The sequence below is a fragment of the Manis javanica genome, chromosome 8 (assembly GCF_040802235.1).
Source record: "Manis javanica isolate MJ-LG chromosome 8, MJ_LKY, whole genome shotgun sequence".
Lineage (NCBI taxonomy): Eukaryota > Metazoa > Chordata > Mammalia > Pholidota > Manidae > Manis > Manis javanica.
Genome location: NC_133163.1, coordinates 41,512,718 through 41,529,507, shown reverse-complemented (window position 1 = coordinate 41,529,507; position 16,790 = coordinate 41,512,718). Strand labels below are relative to the sequence as shown.

The 16,790-nt window shown below is 37.2% G+C and overlaps 1 protein-coding gene across 10 annotated transcripts in view; it reads left to right on the top strand.

The window, feature by feature from the left end:
- The window catches only part of KIAA0586 (KIAA0586 ortholog), a 143,354-nt gene extending 127,051 nt beyond the window's left edge, over window positions 1-16,303 (top strand). For all 10 annotated transcript variants that reach the window (XM_073242323.1, XM_073242328.1, XM_073242324.1 and 7 more), the window contains one exon: window positions 15,962-16,303. In XM_073242323.1, the coding sequence (XP_073098424.1) occupies window positions 15,962-16,113 (152 nt within the window). In that variant the 3' untranslated portion in view covers window positions 16,114-16,303. The remainder of the gene's footprint in view (window positions 1-15,961) is intronic.
- Window positions 16,304-16,790: the final 487 nt, after the last annotated feature.

The window sequence follows — 16,790 nt, the reverse complement described above, 5'->3', positions numbered from 1 at the left end:
TTATACTCCACAGATGAATGAAATCATTTGATACTTGCCTTTCTCCACCTGGCTTATTTCATTGAGCATAATACCCTCTAGCTCCATCCATGTTGTTGCAAATGGTAGGATTTGTTTTCTTCTTATGGCTGAATAATATTTCATTGTGTATATGTACCACATCTTCTTTATCCATTCATCTACTGATGGACACTTAGGTTGCTTCCATATCTTGGCTATTGTAAATAGTGCTGTGATAAACATAGAGGTGCATATATCTTTTTGAATCTGAGATCCTGTTTTCTTAGGGTAAGTTCTTAGGAGTGGAATTCCTAGGTCAAATGGTATTTCTATATTTAGTTTTCTAAGGAACCTCCATACTGTTTTCCACAATGGTTGAACTAATTTATATTTCCACCAGCTGTGTAATAGGATTCCTCTTTCTCCACATCCTCACCAGCATTTGTTGTTCCTAGTCTTTTCAAGGTTGGCCATCCTAACTGATCTGAGGTGATATCTCATTGTGGTTTTAATTTGCATTCCCCTGATAATTAGTGATGTGGACCATCTTTTCATGTGCCTGTTGGCCATCTGAATTTCTTCTTTGGAGAAGTGTTTGTTCACATCCTCTGCCCATTTTTTAATTGAGTTATTTGCTCTTTGATTGTTAAGGTACATGAGCTGTTTCTATATTTTGGATGTCAACCCCTTATCGGATATGTCATTTATGAATATATTCTTCCATACTGTATAATGCCTCTTTGTTCTACTGATGTTGTCCTTTGCTGTACAGAAGCTTTTTAGTTTAATGTAGCCCCACTTGTTCATTTTTGCTTTTGTTTCCCTTGCCTGGGGAGATATGTTCATGAAGAAGTTGCTTATGCTTATATTCAAGAGAGTTTTGCATATATTTCCTTCTAAGAGTTTTATGGTTTGATGACCTACATTCAGGTCTTTGATCCATTTTGAGTTTACTTTTGTGTATGGAGTTAGACAGTAATACAGCTCCATTCTCTTACAAGTAGCTGTCCAGTTTTGCCAACAGCAGCTGTTGAAGAGGGTGTCATTTCCCCATTGTATGTCCATGGCTCCTTTATCGTATATTGGCCATATATGTGGGTTTATATCTGGGCTCTCTATGCTGTTCTATTGATCTATTTATCTGTTCTTGTGCCAGTACCAAATTGTCTTGATTACTGTGGCTTTATAGTAGAGCTTGAAGTTGGGGAGCATAATACCCCTATTTTATTCTTCCTTCTCAGGATTGCTTTGGCTATTTGGGGTGTTTTGTGGTTCCATGTGATTTTTAGAACTATTTGTTCTAGTTTGTTGAAGAATGCTCTTGGTATTTTGATAGGGATTGCATTGAATCTGTAGATTGCTTTAGACAGGATGGCCATTTTGATAATATTAATTCTTCCTAGCTAAGAGCATGGGATGAATTTCCATTTATTAGTGTGATCTTTAATTTCTTTCAAGAGTATCTTGTACTTTTCAGGGTATAGGTCTTTCACTTCCTTTATTAGGTTTATTCCTCGGTATTTTATTCTTTTTGGTGCACTTGTGAATTTAATTATTTTCCTGATTTCTCTTTCTGCTAGTTCATCATTAGTGTATAGGAATGCAACAGATTTCTGTGTATTAATTTTATATCCTGCAACTTTGCTGAATTCAGATATTAGTTCTAATAGTTTGGAGTGGAATCTTTAGGGTTTTTTATGTACAGTATCATGTCACCTACAAACAGTGACAGTTTAGCTTCTTCTTTACCAATCAAGATGCCTTTTATTTCTTTGAGGTGTCTGATTGCCATGGATAGGACATCCAGTACTATGTTGAATAAATGTGGGGAGAGTGGGCATCCTTGTCTTTTTCCCGATCTTAGAAGCGCTGTTGAGTATGATGTTGGCTGTGGGTTTGTCATGTATGGCCATAATTGTGTTTAGGCACTTGCCCTCTATACCCATTTTGTTGAGAGTTTTTATCATGAATGTATGTTGAATTTTATCAAATGCTTTTTCAGGATCTATGGAGATGATCATGTGATTTTTGTCCTTGAATGTAGTGGATGATGTTGATGGATTTTTTAATGTTGTACCATTCTTGCATCCCTGGGATGAACCCCACTTGGTCATGGTGTATGATCCTCTTGATGTATTTTTGAATTCTGTTTGTTAATATTTTGTTGAGTATTTTTGCATCTATGTTCATCAGGGATATTGGTCTGTAGTTTTCTTTTTTTTTTGCTGTTGTGTCTTTGCCTGGTTTTGGTATTAGAGTGATGCTGGCTTCATAGAATGAGTTTGGAAGTATTCCCTCCTCTTCTATTTTTTGGAAAACTTTAAGGAGAATGGGTCTTCTCTAAGTGTCTGATAAAATTCAGGGGTGAATCCATCTGGCCCTGCATTTTGTTCTTGGGTAGTTTTTGATTACCGATTCAATTTTGTTGCTGGTAATTGGTCTGTTTAGATTTTGTGTTTCTTCCTTGGTCAGCCTTGCAAGGTTGTGTTTTTCTAGAAAGTTGTCCATTTCTTCTAGATTATTCAGTTTGTTAGCATATAATTTTTCATAGTATTCTCTAATAATACTTAGTATTTCTGTGGTGTCTGCAGTGACTTTTCCTTTCTCATTTCTGAATTTGTTTATGTATGTAGATTCTCTTTTTTCTTGATAATTCTGGCTAGGGGTATATCTATTTTGTTTGTTTTCTCAAAGAAACAGCTCTTGGTATCATTAATTCTTTCTCTTGTTTTATTCTTCTCAATTTTATTTATTTCTTCTCTGATCTTTGTTATGTCCCTCTTTCTACTGACTTTGGGCCTCATTTGTTCTTCTTTTTCTAGTTTCAATAATTGTGAATTTAGACTGTTCATTTGGGATTCTTATTCCTTCTTTAAATAGGCCTGGATTACTATATACTTTCCTCTTAGAACTGCCTTCGCTGCGTCCCACAGAAGTTGGGTCATTGAGTTGTTATTTTCATTTGTCTCCATATATTGCTTGATCTCTGCTTTAATTTGGTTATTGATTCATTGATTATTTAGAAGCATGTTGTTAAGCCTTCTTGTGTTTGTGAGATTTTTTGTTTCTTTGAACAATTTATTTCTAGTTTCATACCTTTGTGATCTGAGAAGTTAATTGGTACAATTTCAATATTTTTGAATTTGCTGAGGCTCTTTTTGTGGCCTGCTATGTGATCTATTCTGGAAAATGTTCCATGTGCACTTGAGAAGAATGTGTATCCTACTGCTTTTGGATGGTGTGTTCTATACATGTCTTTTAGGTACATCTTTTCTAATGTGTTATTCAGTGCCTCTGTCTCCTTACTTATTTTTTGCCTGGTGGATCTGTCCTTTGGAGTGAGTGGTGTGTTGAAGTCTCCTAAAATGAATGTGTTGCATTCTATTATTCCCTTTAATTCTATTAGTATTTGTTGTACATATTTGGGTGCTCCTATGTTGGGTACATGGATATTTATAATTGTTATATCTTCTTGAACTGATCCCTTTGTCATTATATAATGTCCTTCTTTGTCTCTTGTTACTTTCTCTGTTTTGAAGTCTGTTTTATCTGATACAAGTATTGCAACTCCTCCTTTTTTCTCCCTATTGTTTTCATGAAATATCTTTTCCCATCCCTTCACTTTTAGTCTGTGTATGTCTTTGGGTTTGAAATGAGTCTTTTGTAGGCAGCATATAGATGCGTCTTCCTTTTTTATCCATTCTATTGCTCTGTGTCTTTTGATTAGTGCATTCAGTACATTTACATTTAGGGTGATTATTGATAGATATGTATGTATTGCCATTATAGGCTTTGGATTCCTGGTTACCAAAGGTTCAAGGGCAGCTTCTTTACTATCTAGCAGTCTAACAACTCATTTATTACACTATTATAAATACAATGTGTAGATTCTTTTTTTTCCCCCTTCTTTTTCTTCCTCCTTCTCTCTTTTTATGTTAGGTGTCATGTTCTGTACTCTTTGTGTATACCTTTACTGTCTTTGTGGGTAGCTGATTTAATTTTGCATTTGGTTAGCATTTAATTAATCTGCTTCCTTTGCTGTGGTTTTATTTTCTCTGGTGACAGCTGTTTAGCCTTAGCTGCACTTCCATCTAGAGCAGTCCCTTTAAAATACACTGTAGAGATGGTTTGTGTGAGGTAAACACCCTCAACTTTTGCTTAACTGGGAATTGTTTAATCCCTCCTTCAAATTTAAATTATCATCTTGCTGGGTAGAGTATTCTTGTTTCGAGGCCCTTCTGTTTCATTGCATTGAATATGTCATGCCTCTCCTTTCTGTCCTGTAGGGTTTCTGCTGAGAATTCTGATGTTAGCCTGATGGGTTTTCCTTTGTATGTGATCTTTTTTCTCTCTCTGGCTGCTCTTAATAGTCTGTCCTTGTCCTTGATCTTTGCCATTTTAATTATTATGTGTCTTGGTGTTGTCTTCCTTGGGTCCCTTGTGGTAGGAGATCTACAGGCTTCCATGGCCTGAGAGACTACTTCCTTCCCCAGATTGGGGAAGTTTTCAGCAATTATTTTCTCAGAGACACATTTTATCCCTTTTTCTCTCTTTTCTTCTTCTGGCACCACCATAATGCAAATATTTTTCTGTTTGGATTTGTCACACAGTTCTCTTAATATTTGTTCATTCCTGGAGATCCTTTTTTCTCTCTCTGCCTCAGGTTCTTTGTATTCTTCTCTAATTTCTAGTGCATTTACCATCTCCTCTAAGTCATCTAATCTGCTTTTAAATCCATCCATTGTTTGTTTCATTTCTGTTATTATTTTTTTTACCATGTCTATCTCCCTCCTGAATTCATTCCTTAGCTCTTGAATATTTCTCTATAGCTCCATTAGCATCCTTACAACTTTCATTTTGAATTCTTTTTCAGGAAGATTGGTGAGTTCAGTCTCTCTAAGCCCTCTTTCTGGTGTTTGATGGATTTTGGATTGAACAAGTTTCCTCTGCCTTTTCATAGTCCTGGAATGATGGGAGTGGTTGCAGGCAAGCAGCATGAGTGTCAGTGGGGAGGAAAATGTCCCTTCCTGCTTCCCGGTCACCCATCCTTGCTCCACTGTCTGTGCTGCTTAACTGTGTGCAGGGCACAGCCTCTGGGTTAATCCTGTAAGCTGCCGTGGTTGGGGTGGCCCTTGGGATGGCCTAGGGAGATGGCGGGGGTCACAGGCAAGCTGTATGGGTGTTTGCAAGGAGGGCAAAGACCCTTTGTGCTTCCCGGTCACCATGCACAGGGAGAAGCCTCTGTGTTAATCTGTGTAGCTGCTGTAGGCAGGGCTGCCCTCCAGCTAGTCTGCAGCAATGGCGGGGACAGTGGTTTTGTGCGCAGGTGCCGGTGGGGAGGAAAGAGTGATAGATTGTGGTGAGGGACCTCAGGGCTGCCTTGCCAACCAGGGGATTGGAGCACCTGAAGCTCCTGAAAGTTCCTAACCTACTGGGCTGAGTGTGCCTGGATAATTTGTCCATCTGTTCCTTTTCCTAAACCCTTGCCCCTTTAGCAGTCTTCTGACTGTTGAGAAGTCTTTCAAAGCACCTGCTTTTCTTTTGTCTCAGGGTAACCAGTTGTGGGAACCTGTTTGCAGTTTTACTCTCTGACTTTGGGTTTAAACTCCTCTAATATCCAGAGCACGATGCAACATGGATCTGTGCTTCCAGGGTAGATTTGTAGGGCTAGGTATTTAGCAATCCTTTCCTTCTTCTCCTTCCCCACTCTGATTCTCTTCCTCCCACTGGTGAGCTGCAGTGGGGGAAGTGCTCAGGTCCCACCAGGTTGCGGCTTTTTTTACTTTACCCTTTTTCATGAGATGTTCACTTCTTCCAGAGGTAGACTGGCTGATGTACTCAATTCTGGTCACTCTTTTAGGAATAGTTGTATTTGCTGTATTTTCAAAATATATGTGGTTTTGGGAGGAGATTTCTGCCTCACTTCTCATGCCACCATCTTTTTACTTCCCCTCAAAAGGAATACTTATAAAGAAGGTATTTGGGTAAAGAAGGTATTTGGTATAATGCAAAAAGCAATGAGTTGTCTCAGCTCCACCAATATGAATTAGATGAATTACACTAGACTTCCTTTTTTGAAAACCTTCCTTACCTTGTGTGACTCTTCCCTCTTGGATCTCTTCCTACTTATCTCTCTGACACTTGCCTTTTGTTTTCTTTATTTTTTTCTTAATTCACCCATCTTTGTCTTTCTCTGGATTTTTGTCACCATTTCTGTCTGTTTTCTCTCCTTAGGTGATCACTATTCTCATTGCTCTAATTATTATATCTATGTAGATGACTGCTTGTCTCTATCTCTAAAACTGTCTTGTAATTTTTGACACCTTTGATTCCAGTTGCTTGCTGGAAAAGTCCATTCACAAATCTTGCAGGCATTCAACTTCACCAAGTGTATAACTGATTCTGGTATTTCCCTACCTTTAAAATAGTCTCAAGCTTTTATATGGTCTTATTACTGCCTATTCAATGAACTTTACCTCTCAGAGACCTATTCAATTCTTCGTAAGTACTGAGTCTCACTCCAAAATATCTTGAATCTGTTTCCATTGCCAAGGATCATCATTGCCAAGTCCAGTTCTTACATGGACTGTTTCTACAGATCCATCTCTCCTCTCCATGTTTTCCATGCAGCTATTAGATTTTTCTTTTCTAAAATATGTTTGATCACAATACTCCTCTGTTCAAATATTTTGCAACTCACCATTCTCTACAGAATTTGACCCTGGTCTTCTTTCAGGGCCTTCTGTCACTATTCCTTCTATCCAATCAATACTTTGAATATCAGAATACTCAGAGCCTTAACAAACTATCTTGACTTTATTTTGTTGTTCTCATCACCTTCTTGATCTTTTAAGTCCCAGCTCAACTGCTACTTCCATTTAAACTATTGCTCTACATGTTTATCCCCAGCACAAGATTATGAGCTTCTTGAGGATGAGAGCTTTCTTTTACAACTGTGTGTACCCTTGCAGCACCAGTGTAGCTACATTCACATGCTGGATTTATATAGATGTTTAGTCAGTGAGCATATGCTTTTGGAAAAACCCACTTTGACATCTCTGTGCCTCAAAATTGTCCATCTTCCAAAACTACTGATAGGATGAGATAAGATGATTGGGGAAAAGATCTTTATGAAATTTTGAATTTCTATATAAATATAATATAGTAACTACAAGAAATAGTGTAACATTTTAACAGTTGAGTTTAGTATGTGCCTCAAGACATGTAAACTTTAAGGTTTAAAAAAAAGTTACAGCTTTTGTTAAGTCATTGAGCAATTTAATCAGTAATTTAATGCACATAGTAGAAAATGAAGATACTTGTAAAATTGTTTGGTGAAATTAGATAACAAGGAAAAGAATAATATTGACATTAGTGTAGTTTTTAACATACATAACTCAAGGAATGGAATTGCTCTTAATAACTGGGGAAAGCTAATGCTGAATTAATTTTGTGGGTTGAAAATTAATTTTGCTCTTGGCCTTAGCTATACCTTGTGTTAGTTTTTAGTTTATTGATGAAGTAAGCTCTGATCTTAGATACTACTTTTGGTTATTTTATGTACTCTGCATCACAGCTTTGTAAAATGTCAGAATATTTAAATAATTCTTATGTCCTATAAAGATTTCTTAAAAAGCGGTTCTATTGTTTTTCATAATTGTAATTCTTATATCCTGACAAAGCTAAATTTCAAAAATCTTTTTCCTATTTAAAATGTTTATTCTATATATATTGATATAATAATCGATTTCTTCTTAAAGCATTCTTATTTCTTCTTAATACTGTGGTATTAGTTAGTGATGTTTCCATAATGATACCAAATCTTATTTCTCTCCCCTCTGTCATAAGAAAGAAGATATTGATAAAAGTAGCAAAAAAGAATGCCATAATATTCAAAGTACTTTGTTAGACTGCCTAATATGAAAGAAATTTGCCTTTTGCAAGTATTCTGATCATCTTAGACAGCTGTGATTGAATCATCTTTGAAATCACCAGAATTGTCAGCTTTTATTGTTGTCCCTATAAAAACTTAATTGAGAATTCCACTTCATTACTGTAGAAACTACTTGAAAAACATAAACAAGTTTTAGAATACTATGACTCTTGACTCAGAGATGTCTTTAAGGTTGTTTAAGATAATTTGTTTTTAAGGTACTTAATATTCATATGTATATTTGGTAAATCTATGAAAATTGAAATGAAAATTTTTGTGGTCTTAACTAATACCAAGGTGGCATTCTTTATCTTCTTAGGCTATGTGCTTTAAACTTAAAAGAAGTGAATTAGGGTATAAACACAAATATGCGTATGTGGTCAACTGCATATTTTAACATATTAATGAATTCTTCATCACAAACTGCCTCTCCTGTGCCACCAGCCAGCTTCTATATTGCCTCCTGCTTCTCTCAACCCATGGAGTGGAATTTTTTTTCCCATATTTGGTTAAATGTAAAGATAACAAAGAAAGGTCTGTTTTACAGAGAAAAATACTTTCCAAGGTCAAATGTTGATGATACTTGAATGACCACTTGACTATTTTCTCCTTTGACATTGCTTCCGTTCTATCAGTTTTGTTAACTAACAGCACAGCACTCTTAGGCACTCAGTAAATGAGCATTAATGACATGATCCTGAGTTAAGGATACATTTTTTAGGAGTAGGAGGAAGAGTGAAGTTCCTCAGTAACCTTTGACTTCAGATGGTTTTTACATGGCTCATATCTTACTACTTTAAAAAGAATTATGTTCTTTCTATAACTTAACACCAACCCCTTATTTTAGGGCTATTCCAGTGTGTTTTCTATTGGGTTTTAGCTATTTGCTTGATGGTAATAGTTGTGATAGTAGGATCATTTAGTGGTAATGGTAACTCTTAGTTTTTGAGAACTTACTAAGTACTAAGCTCTATTATTGAGCTCTTTACCAATTTTATTTTTTACTTGCTGCACTGTGCAAGGTGTAGGTACTATTAACCCATTTAATACATGAGGACTGAAATTCTGAGTGGTAAATAACTTGCCGAAAGCCACACAGTCATTGAGAGGGTAAGTCTGGGTTTCAGAAACTAGGCTCTTACTCCTACTCAGTCTTAGCTGGCCTTTATCATTTGTACCCACCTTCTGGCACTCATTACTGTCTTATCCCTTTCGGGCTGCCATAACAACCTACTCTAGGCTAGATGGCTTATTAATGACACACATCTATTTCTCACAGTTCTGAATACTGGGAGTCTAAAATCAAGGCCCATCTTCCTGGTTCATAGCCACTGCCTTCCCACTGTGTGTTCACAAAGTAGAAGAGGCCAGCAAGCTCCCTGGGACCCCTTTTATAAATCCGTTCATGAGGGCTCCACCTTCATGACCTATGCACCTCTCAAAGACCCCACCTCCTAATGCCATCACATCAGGCATTAGGATTTCAGCATATGAATTTTAGGGACACATAACATCCAGTTCATAACATATCCTTTTTTTTCATTAAGGTATCATTGATATACAATCTTATGAAGGTTTCAAATGAGCAATATTGTGTTTACTACATTCACTCACATTATCAAGTGCCCCCCACACAAACCCCATTGCAATCACTGTCCATCAGCAAAGTAAGATGCTACAGAATCACTACTTGTCTTCTCTGTGCTATACTGCCTTCCCTGTGAACCCGCTACATTATGTGTGCTAATCATAATGCCCCTTAATCCCCTTCTCCCTCCCTCACGACCCACCCTTTCCCTACCCCTCCCTTTTGGTAACTGCTAGTCCCTTCATGGAGTCTGAGAGTCTGCTGTTGTTTTGTTCCTTCAGTTTTTCTCTTTTATTATACTCCAAAAATGAGTGAAATCATTTGGTACTTGTCTTTCTCCACCTGGCTTATTTCACTGAACATAATACATTCTTGCTCCATCCATGTTGTTGCAAATGGTAGGATTTGTTTTCTTCTTATAGCTGAATAATATACCATTGTGTATATGTACCACCTCTTCTTTCTCCAGGCATCTACTGATGGACAATTAGGTTGCTTCCATATCTTGGTTATTGTAAGTAGTGCTGTACCATATACATAAACATAGGGGTGCATATGTCTTTTTGAATCTGAGATCTGGTTTTCTTTGGGTGGATTCCTAGGAGTGGAATTTCTGGGTCAAATGGTATTTCTATTTTTGGTTTTTTGAGGAACCTCCATATTGCTTTCCACAATGGTTGAACTTATTTATATTTCACCAACAGTGTAGGAGGGTTCCCCTTTCTCTGCATCCTCACCAGGATTTGTTGTTCCTTGTCTTTGGGATGTTGGCCGTCCTAACTGGTGTAAGGTGATACATCATTGTGGATTTAATTTGCATTTCTCTGATGATTAGTGATGTGGAGCATCTTTTCATGTACCTGTTGGCCATCTGAATTCCTTCTGTGGAGAAGTGTCTGTTCATATCCTTCACCCATTTTTTAAATGGGTTGTTTGCTTTTTGGTTGTTGAGGCATGTGAGTTCTTTCTATATTTTGAATATCAACCCCTTATTGGATATGCCATTTATGAATATATTCTCCCATACTGTAGGATGCCTTTTTGTTCTACTGGTGATATCCTTTTCTGTACAGTAGCTTTTTAGTTTGATGTAGTCCCATTTGTTCATTTTTGCTTTTGTTTCCCTTGCCCAAGCAGATCTGTTCAGGAAAAAGTTGCTCGTGTTTATATTCAAGAGAGTTTTGCCTATGTTTTCTTCTAACAGTTTATGGTTTCATGACTTACATTCAGTTCTTTGATCCATTTCAAGTTTACTTTTGTGTATGGAGTTAGACAATAATCTAGTTTCATTTTCTTACATGTAGCTGTCCAGTTTTGCCAACACCAGCTGGTGAAGAGGCTGTCATTTCCCCATTGTATGTCCATGGCTCCTTTATTGTATATTATTTGGCCTTATATGTGTGGGTTTATATCTGGGCTCTGTATTCTGTTCATTGATCTATGGGTCTGTTCTTGTGCCAGTGCCAAATTGTCTTGATTACTGTGGCTTTATAGTAGAGCTTGAAGTTGGGGTGTGTAATTCCCACAGGTTTATTCTTCCTTCTTAGGATTGCTTTGGCTATTCGTGGTCTTTTGTGGTTCCATATGAATTATAGAACTATTTGTTCTAGTTCATTGAAGAATGCCATTGGTAATTTGATAGGGATTGCATTGAATTTGTAGATTGCTTTTAGGGAGGATTGCCATTTTCACAATATTAATTCTTCCTATGAGCACGGGATATATTTTCATTTGTTGGTGTCCTCTTTAATTTCTCTTATGAGTGTCTTATAGTTTTCAGAGAAAAGGTCTTTTACTTCCTTGGTTAGGTTTATTCCTAGGTATTTTATTCTTTTTGAGATGCGATTGTAAATGGAGTTGTTTTCCTGATTTTTCTTTCTGCTAGTTCATTGTTAGTATATAGTATAGCATATAGATTTCTGTGTATTAATTTTGTATCCTGAAACTTTGCTGAATTCATTTATTAGTTCTAGCAATTTTGGGGTGGGTTCTTTAGGGATTTTTATATACAATATCATGTCATCTGCAAACACTGACAGTTTAACTTCTTCCTTATCTGTCTGGATGTCTTTTATTTCTTTCTGTTGTCTGAATGCCATGGCTAGGACATCTAGTACTATGTTGAATAAAAGTGGGGAGGGTGGGCATCCTTGTCTTGTTCCTGATCTTAGAGGAAAAGCTTTGAGCTTTTCACTGTTACGAATGATATTGGTTGTGGGTTTGTCATATATGGCCTTTATTATACTGAGGTATTTGTCCTCTATACCCATTTTGCTGAGAGTTTTTATCATGAATGGATGTTAAATTTTGTCAAATGCTTTTAGAGCATCTATGGGGATGATCATGTGATTTTTGTCCTTTTTGTTGAATTGGTATATGATGTTGATGGATTTTCGAATGTTGTACCATCCTTGCATTCCTGGAAAAAATCCCACTTAATCATGATGCATGATCTTTTTGATGTGTTTTTTTAATGCAGTCTGCTAATATTTTGTTGAATATTTTTGAATCTATATTCGTCAGGGATATTGGTCTGTAATTTTTTTGTATGTGTGGTGCCTTTGCCTGGTTTTGGTATTAGAGTGATGCTGGCCTCATAGAATGAGTTTGGAAGTATTTCCTCTTCTTCTACTTTTTGGAAAATTTTAAGGAGGATGAGTATTAGGTCTTCACTAAATGTTTGATAAAATTCAGCGGTGAAGCCATCTGGTCCATGTGTTTTGTTCTTAGGTAGTTTTCGATGAACAATTCAATTTCATTGCTGGCAATTGGTCTGTTCAGATTTTCTGTTTCTTCGTGGGTCAGCCTTGGAAGGTTGTATTTTTCTAGAAAGTTGTCCATTTCTTCTAGGTTATCCAATTTGTTAGCATATAATTTTTCATAGTTTTCTCCTGTAAATCTTTGTATTTCTGTGGTGTCTGTAGTGATTTTTCCTTTCTCAATTCTGATTCTCTTTATCGGTGTACACTCTTTTTTTTTTCTGGATAAGTCTGGCTAGAAGAGTTATCTATTTTGTTTTTTTTCTCAAACAACCAGCTCCTGCTTTCATTGATTCTTTCTTTTATTTTATTCTTCATGATTTTGTTTATTTCTGCTCTGATCTTTATTATGTCCCTCCTTTTACTGACTATGGGTGTCATTTGTTCTTCTTTTTCTTGTTTTGTTAATTGTGTTTAGACTGTTCATATGACATTGTTCTTTTTCCTGAGGTAAGGCTGTATTGCAATATTTTTCTCTCTTAGCATGGCCTTTGCTACATCCCACAGATTTTGCAGTGATAAGTTATTCTTGTCATATGTCTCCATATATTGCTTGATCTCTGTTTTTATTTGGTCATTAATGGACTGATTATTTGGGTGCTTCATGTGTTTGTGGGCTTTTGTGTTTTCTTTGCATAATTTATTTCTCATTTCATACCTTTGTGGTCTGAGAAGCTGGTTGGTACCATTTCAATCCCTTTGAAGTTACTGAGGCTCTTTTTGTGACCAGTATATAATCTCTTCTTGAAAATGTTCCATTATACTTGAGAAGAATGTGTATCCTGCTGCTTTTGGGTGGAGTGTTTTGTAGGTGTGTGTTCGGTCCATCTGTTCTAATGTGTTTTTCAGTGCCTCTTTTTCCTTACTTATTTTCTGTCTGGTTGACCTGTTGTTTTTCGTGAGTAAAGTGTTTAATTCTTCTAAAATGAATACATTGCATTCTGTTTCCCTCTTTAACTCTGTTAGTATTTGTTTCACATATGTAGGTGCTCCTATGTTGGGTGCATAGATATTTATAATGGTTATGTCCTCTTGCTGGATCGACTCTTTTATCATTACATAATGTCATTCTTTGTTTCTGTTACTTTTTTTGTTTTGATGTCTATTTTGTCTGATACAAGTACTGCAATTCCTACTTCTCCCTATTATTTGCATGAAATATTTTTTCCATCCCTTCAGCTTTGGTCTGTGTATGTCTTTGGGTTTGAAGTGAGTCTCTTGTAGGCAGCATATAGATGGGTTTTGTTTTTTCATCCATTCTGTAACTGTGTGTATTATGACTGGTGTATTCAGACCATTTACATTTAGAGTGATTATAGAAAGATATGTGCTTATTGCCATTGCACAGTTTAGGTTTGTGGTTACCGAAGGTTCAAGGGCAGCTTCTTTACTATCTAATAGTCTAACTTGCTTATTATGCTGTTTCAAATACAATCTAATGGGTTTTTTTTCTCCTTTTTCTTCCTCCTGCACTCTTTATATGTTAGGTGTCATATTCTGTACTCTTTGTGTATCCCTTGACTGACTTTGTGGGTAGTTGATTTAATTTTGTATATGTTTAGTAATTAATTGGTCTACTTCCTTTACTGTGGTGGTATTTTCTCTGGTGACAACTGTTTAGCCTTAGGAGCCCTTTCCTCTATAGCAGTTCCTCCCAAATACACTGTAGAGACGGGTTTTGGGAGGGAATTTCCCTCAACTTTTGCTTAGATGGAAATTGTTTAATCCCTGCTTCTAATTTAAATGGTAATCTTGCTGGATAGAGTATTCCTGGTTTGAGGCCCTTCTGTTTCATTGCATGAATTATATCATGCCACTCCCTTTTGGCCTGTAAGGTCTCTGCTGAAGAAGTCTGATGATAGCGTGATGGGCTTCCCCTTAAACATGGCCATTTTTTCTCTTTCTGGCTGCATTTAATAGTCTGTCCTTATCCTTGATCTTTGCCATTTTAATTATTATATGTCTTGGTGTTGTCTTCCTGGTTCCCTTGTGTTTCGGTATCTGTGCACTTCCATGGCCTAAGAAACTATTTCCTTTCCCAGACTGGGGAATTTTCCAGCAATTATATCCTCAAAGAGACTTTCTATCCCTTTTTCTCTCTCTTCTTCTTCTGGCACCCCTGTAATGTCAATATTGTTCTGTTTGGATTGGCCACACAGTTCTCTCATTATTCTTTCATTCCTAGAGATCCTTTTTTCTCTCAGTGCCTCAGCTTCTTTGTATACCTCTTCTCTGACTTCTATTTCATTTGTTGTTTCCTCTACTTCATCTAATCTGCTTCTAAATCCTTCTCTTTTTTGTTTCATTTCAGATACCGTATTTTTCAAAGTGTCTATCTCTTTCTTGAAGGTGTGCCTGAGATCTTGAATATTTTTCTTTAGGTCCATTAGTATGTTTGTGATTTTTATTTTGAGATCTTTATCAGGAAGATTGGTGATTTCAGTTTCACTTAGCCCTCTTTCTGTTGTTTGTGGGATCCTTGTTCATACAAAATTCTCATGCCATTTCATATTTCTAATGATTACTATGGAATAATAACTTTGTCTAGGCAGCACCCTCTTTTGCCCAGAAGCTCTACTCTCTGGAGCTCCCCAGTACCCAGAGCAATGCTGGTGATCGCAGGCACATGCCACTGGTGCCTGCTGGGAGGAAAGAGCTCTTACTTGCTCTCCAGCTTCAGTGCCTTCCTCCAGTCCCAGGGCCACTGGGCCAAGCATGCAGGGAGGAGCCTCTGTGTTATGCCCCTGTAGCTTCCATAAGTTGGCCCTCCCTCCTTCTGGTCTGTCTCAATGGTAGGAGCTGCAGGTGAGCGTACAGGTTCTGTCTGGGAGCGGCAGGCTGCAGTATTGCAGTTGGGTCCTTGGGACTGTTTTGCCAGCCATGGGGATGGAGTGCTTGAAGCTCCTGAAAGTTCCCACTTGCTGGACTTAGTGTGCTAGGATGATTTTGTTCACCTGTCTCCTTTCTCCTGAGAAGCAAGCTCTGTATAATCCTTGCCCCATTAGCACTGCTCCTACTGTTGGGAAGTCTTTCAAAGTGCCCACCTTTTTTTTGTCTCAGAGTGGCCAGTTGTGGGTACCTGTTCTCCATAAGTGGCTGGAATCTCAGTCTCTCTGAGTATTCCATCCATCTTTACTTTCCAACCCCACTAGTCTCCAGAGCACCATGTAATGTGAGTTCGTGCTCCCAGAGCAGATCTCCAGGAGTGGGTGTTTAGCAGTCCTGGTTTTTTACTCCATCCCCACTTTGTTTCTCTTCCTTCACCTGTGAGCTGGGGTGGGAGGGAGGGCTTGGGTCCTGCAGCATTGGGTCTTTGCTAGTTTACCCTTTTCTGTGAGGTCTTTTCTTTTCCCCAGATGTAGGCAGTCTGTTAGTCTTCTTTCAGGTTGCTCTTTACAGGTTGCTGTATTTTTGTGTTATATGTTGTTTTGGGTGCCTCACTTCTCATGCCACCATCTTTTTCTGGAAGGCCATAACATATCTTCTTAAATGTCTATAAATATCTAGGAAGGGGAAAGGAGGAAGGGTGTATTTTATCTAACAAGTTCTGAGCACATTGAGAAAAGCAATTACCTCATATGCAATTCTTATTTTGATCCCCTGGATTATTTAGGAAATGGAAAAGCACATAAATACTTAGGATATACTTGCTTACCTGATTGAGTTTCTCCATTCTTACAGGTGATAAAGCAGTACCACTCTTCACTTCTCAGATGTCCCCTGCCAAGATGTCTGTGACGCTGCCCTCAGTAAATCTGGAGGACTGCTTGCAGTCTCCAATCATCAGCACCATCCAGGGGGACACTGACTCCTCAGAAGAAGATACCTTCTGAATGGGAAGTGAGAGCCAGCGCAGTGTTTGTGCCACTGGTTTTGAGGTCATTTTTCTCTGGCATGAAACCATCTCTCAGATTATCTTGGTCTTTGAGCATACTCTGAAAAATGATTTCTAACTTTGTACTAATGTGAAAGGCATAATTTTGGTGTTTAGGTACTTTTTTAAATAAAATAATTTAAAAAGAAGTCCTGAGTCTGGCTGTGAATTATTTCTTAGAATCCTGAGGCATCATGGAATAGTGGAAAGTCTATGACTTTGACACCTAAGTATTGATTATACAGATATAATTATTTGTACATAATCATGAAATTATGTTGTCAAGGTTATTCCTCCCAAATTTTTTATAACAACAAGTAGTTTGAAGTAATCCAATGCCTATCAATAAGGGACTGACTGAAAAAGTACTAGTTATTCTGTATAATGGAATACTATGCTGTACAAAAAGGAATTTTAAATATTTATGTGTTGATAGGATAGGGAATTATCTCTGAGAAATATTATTAAAGTGAAAGAAAGCCATGTTCAAAGTAGTGTGTGAATTGTGCTACCATTATTTAAAATAGGGTGGGGAGGAATTCAAATATATGGTGTGTATACACACATACACTTACATACATATATTTGCTTACATATGCATTAAATTTCTTTGGAAGGATGAGCTAGAAATGGCTA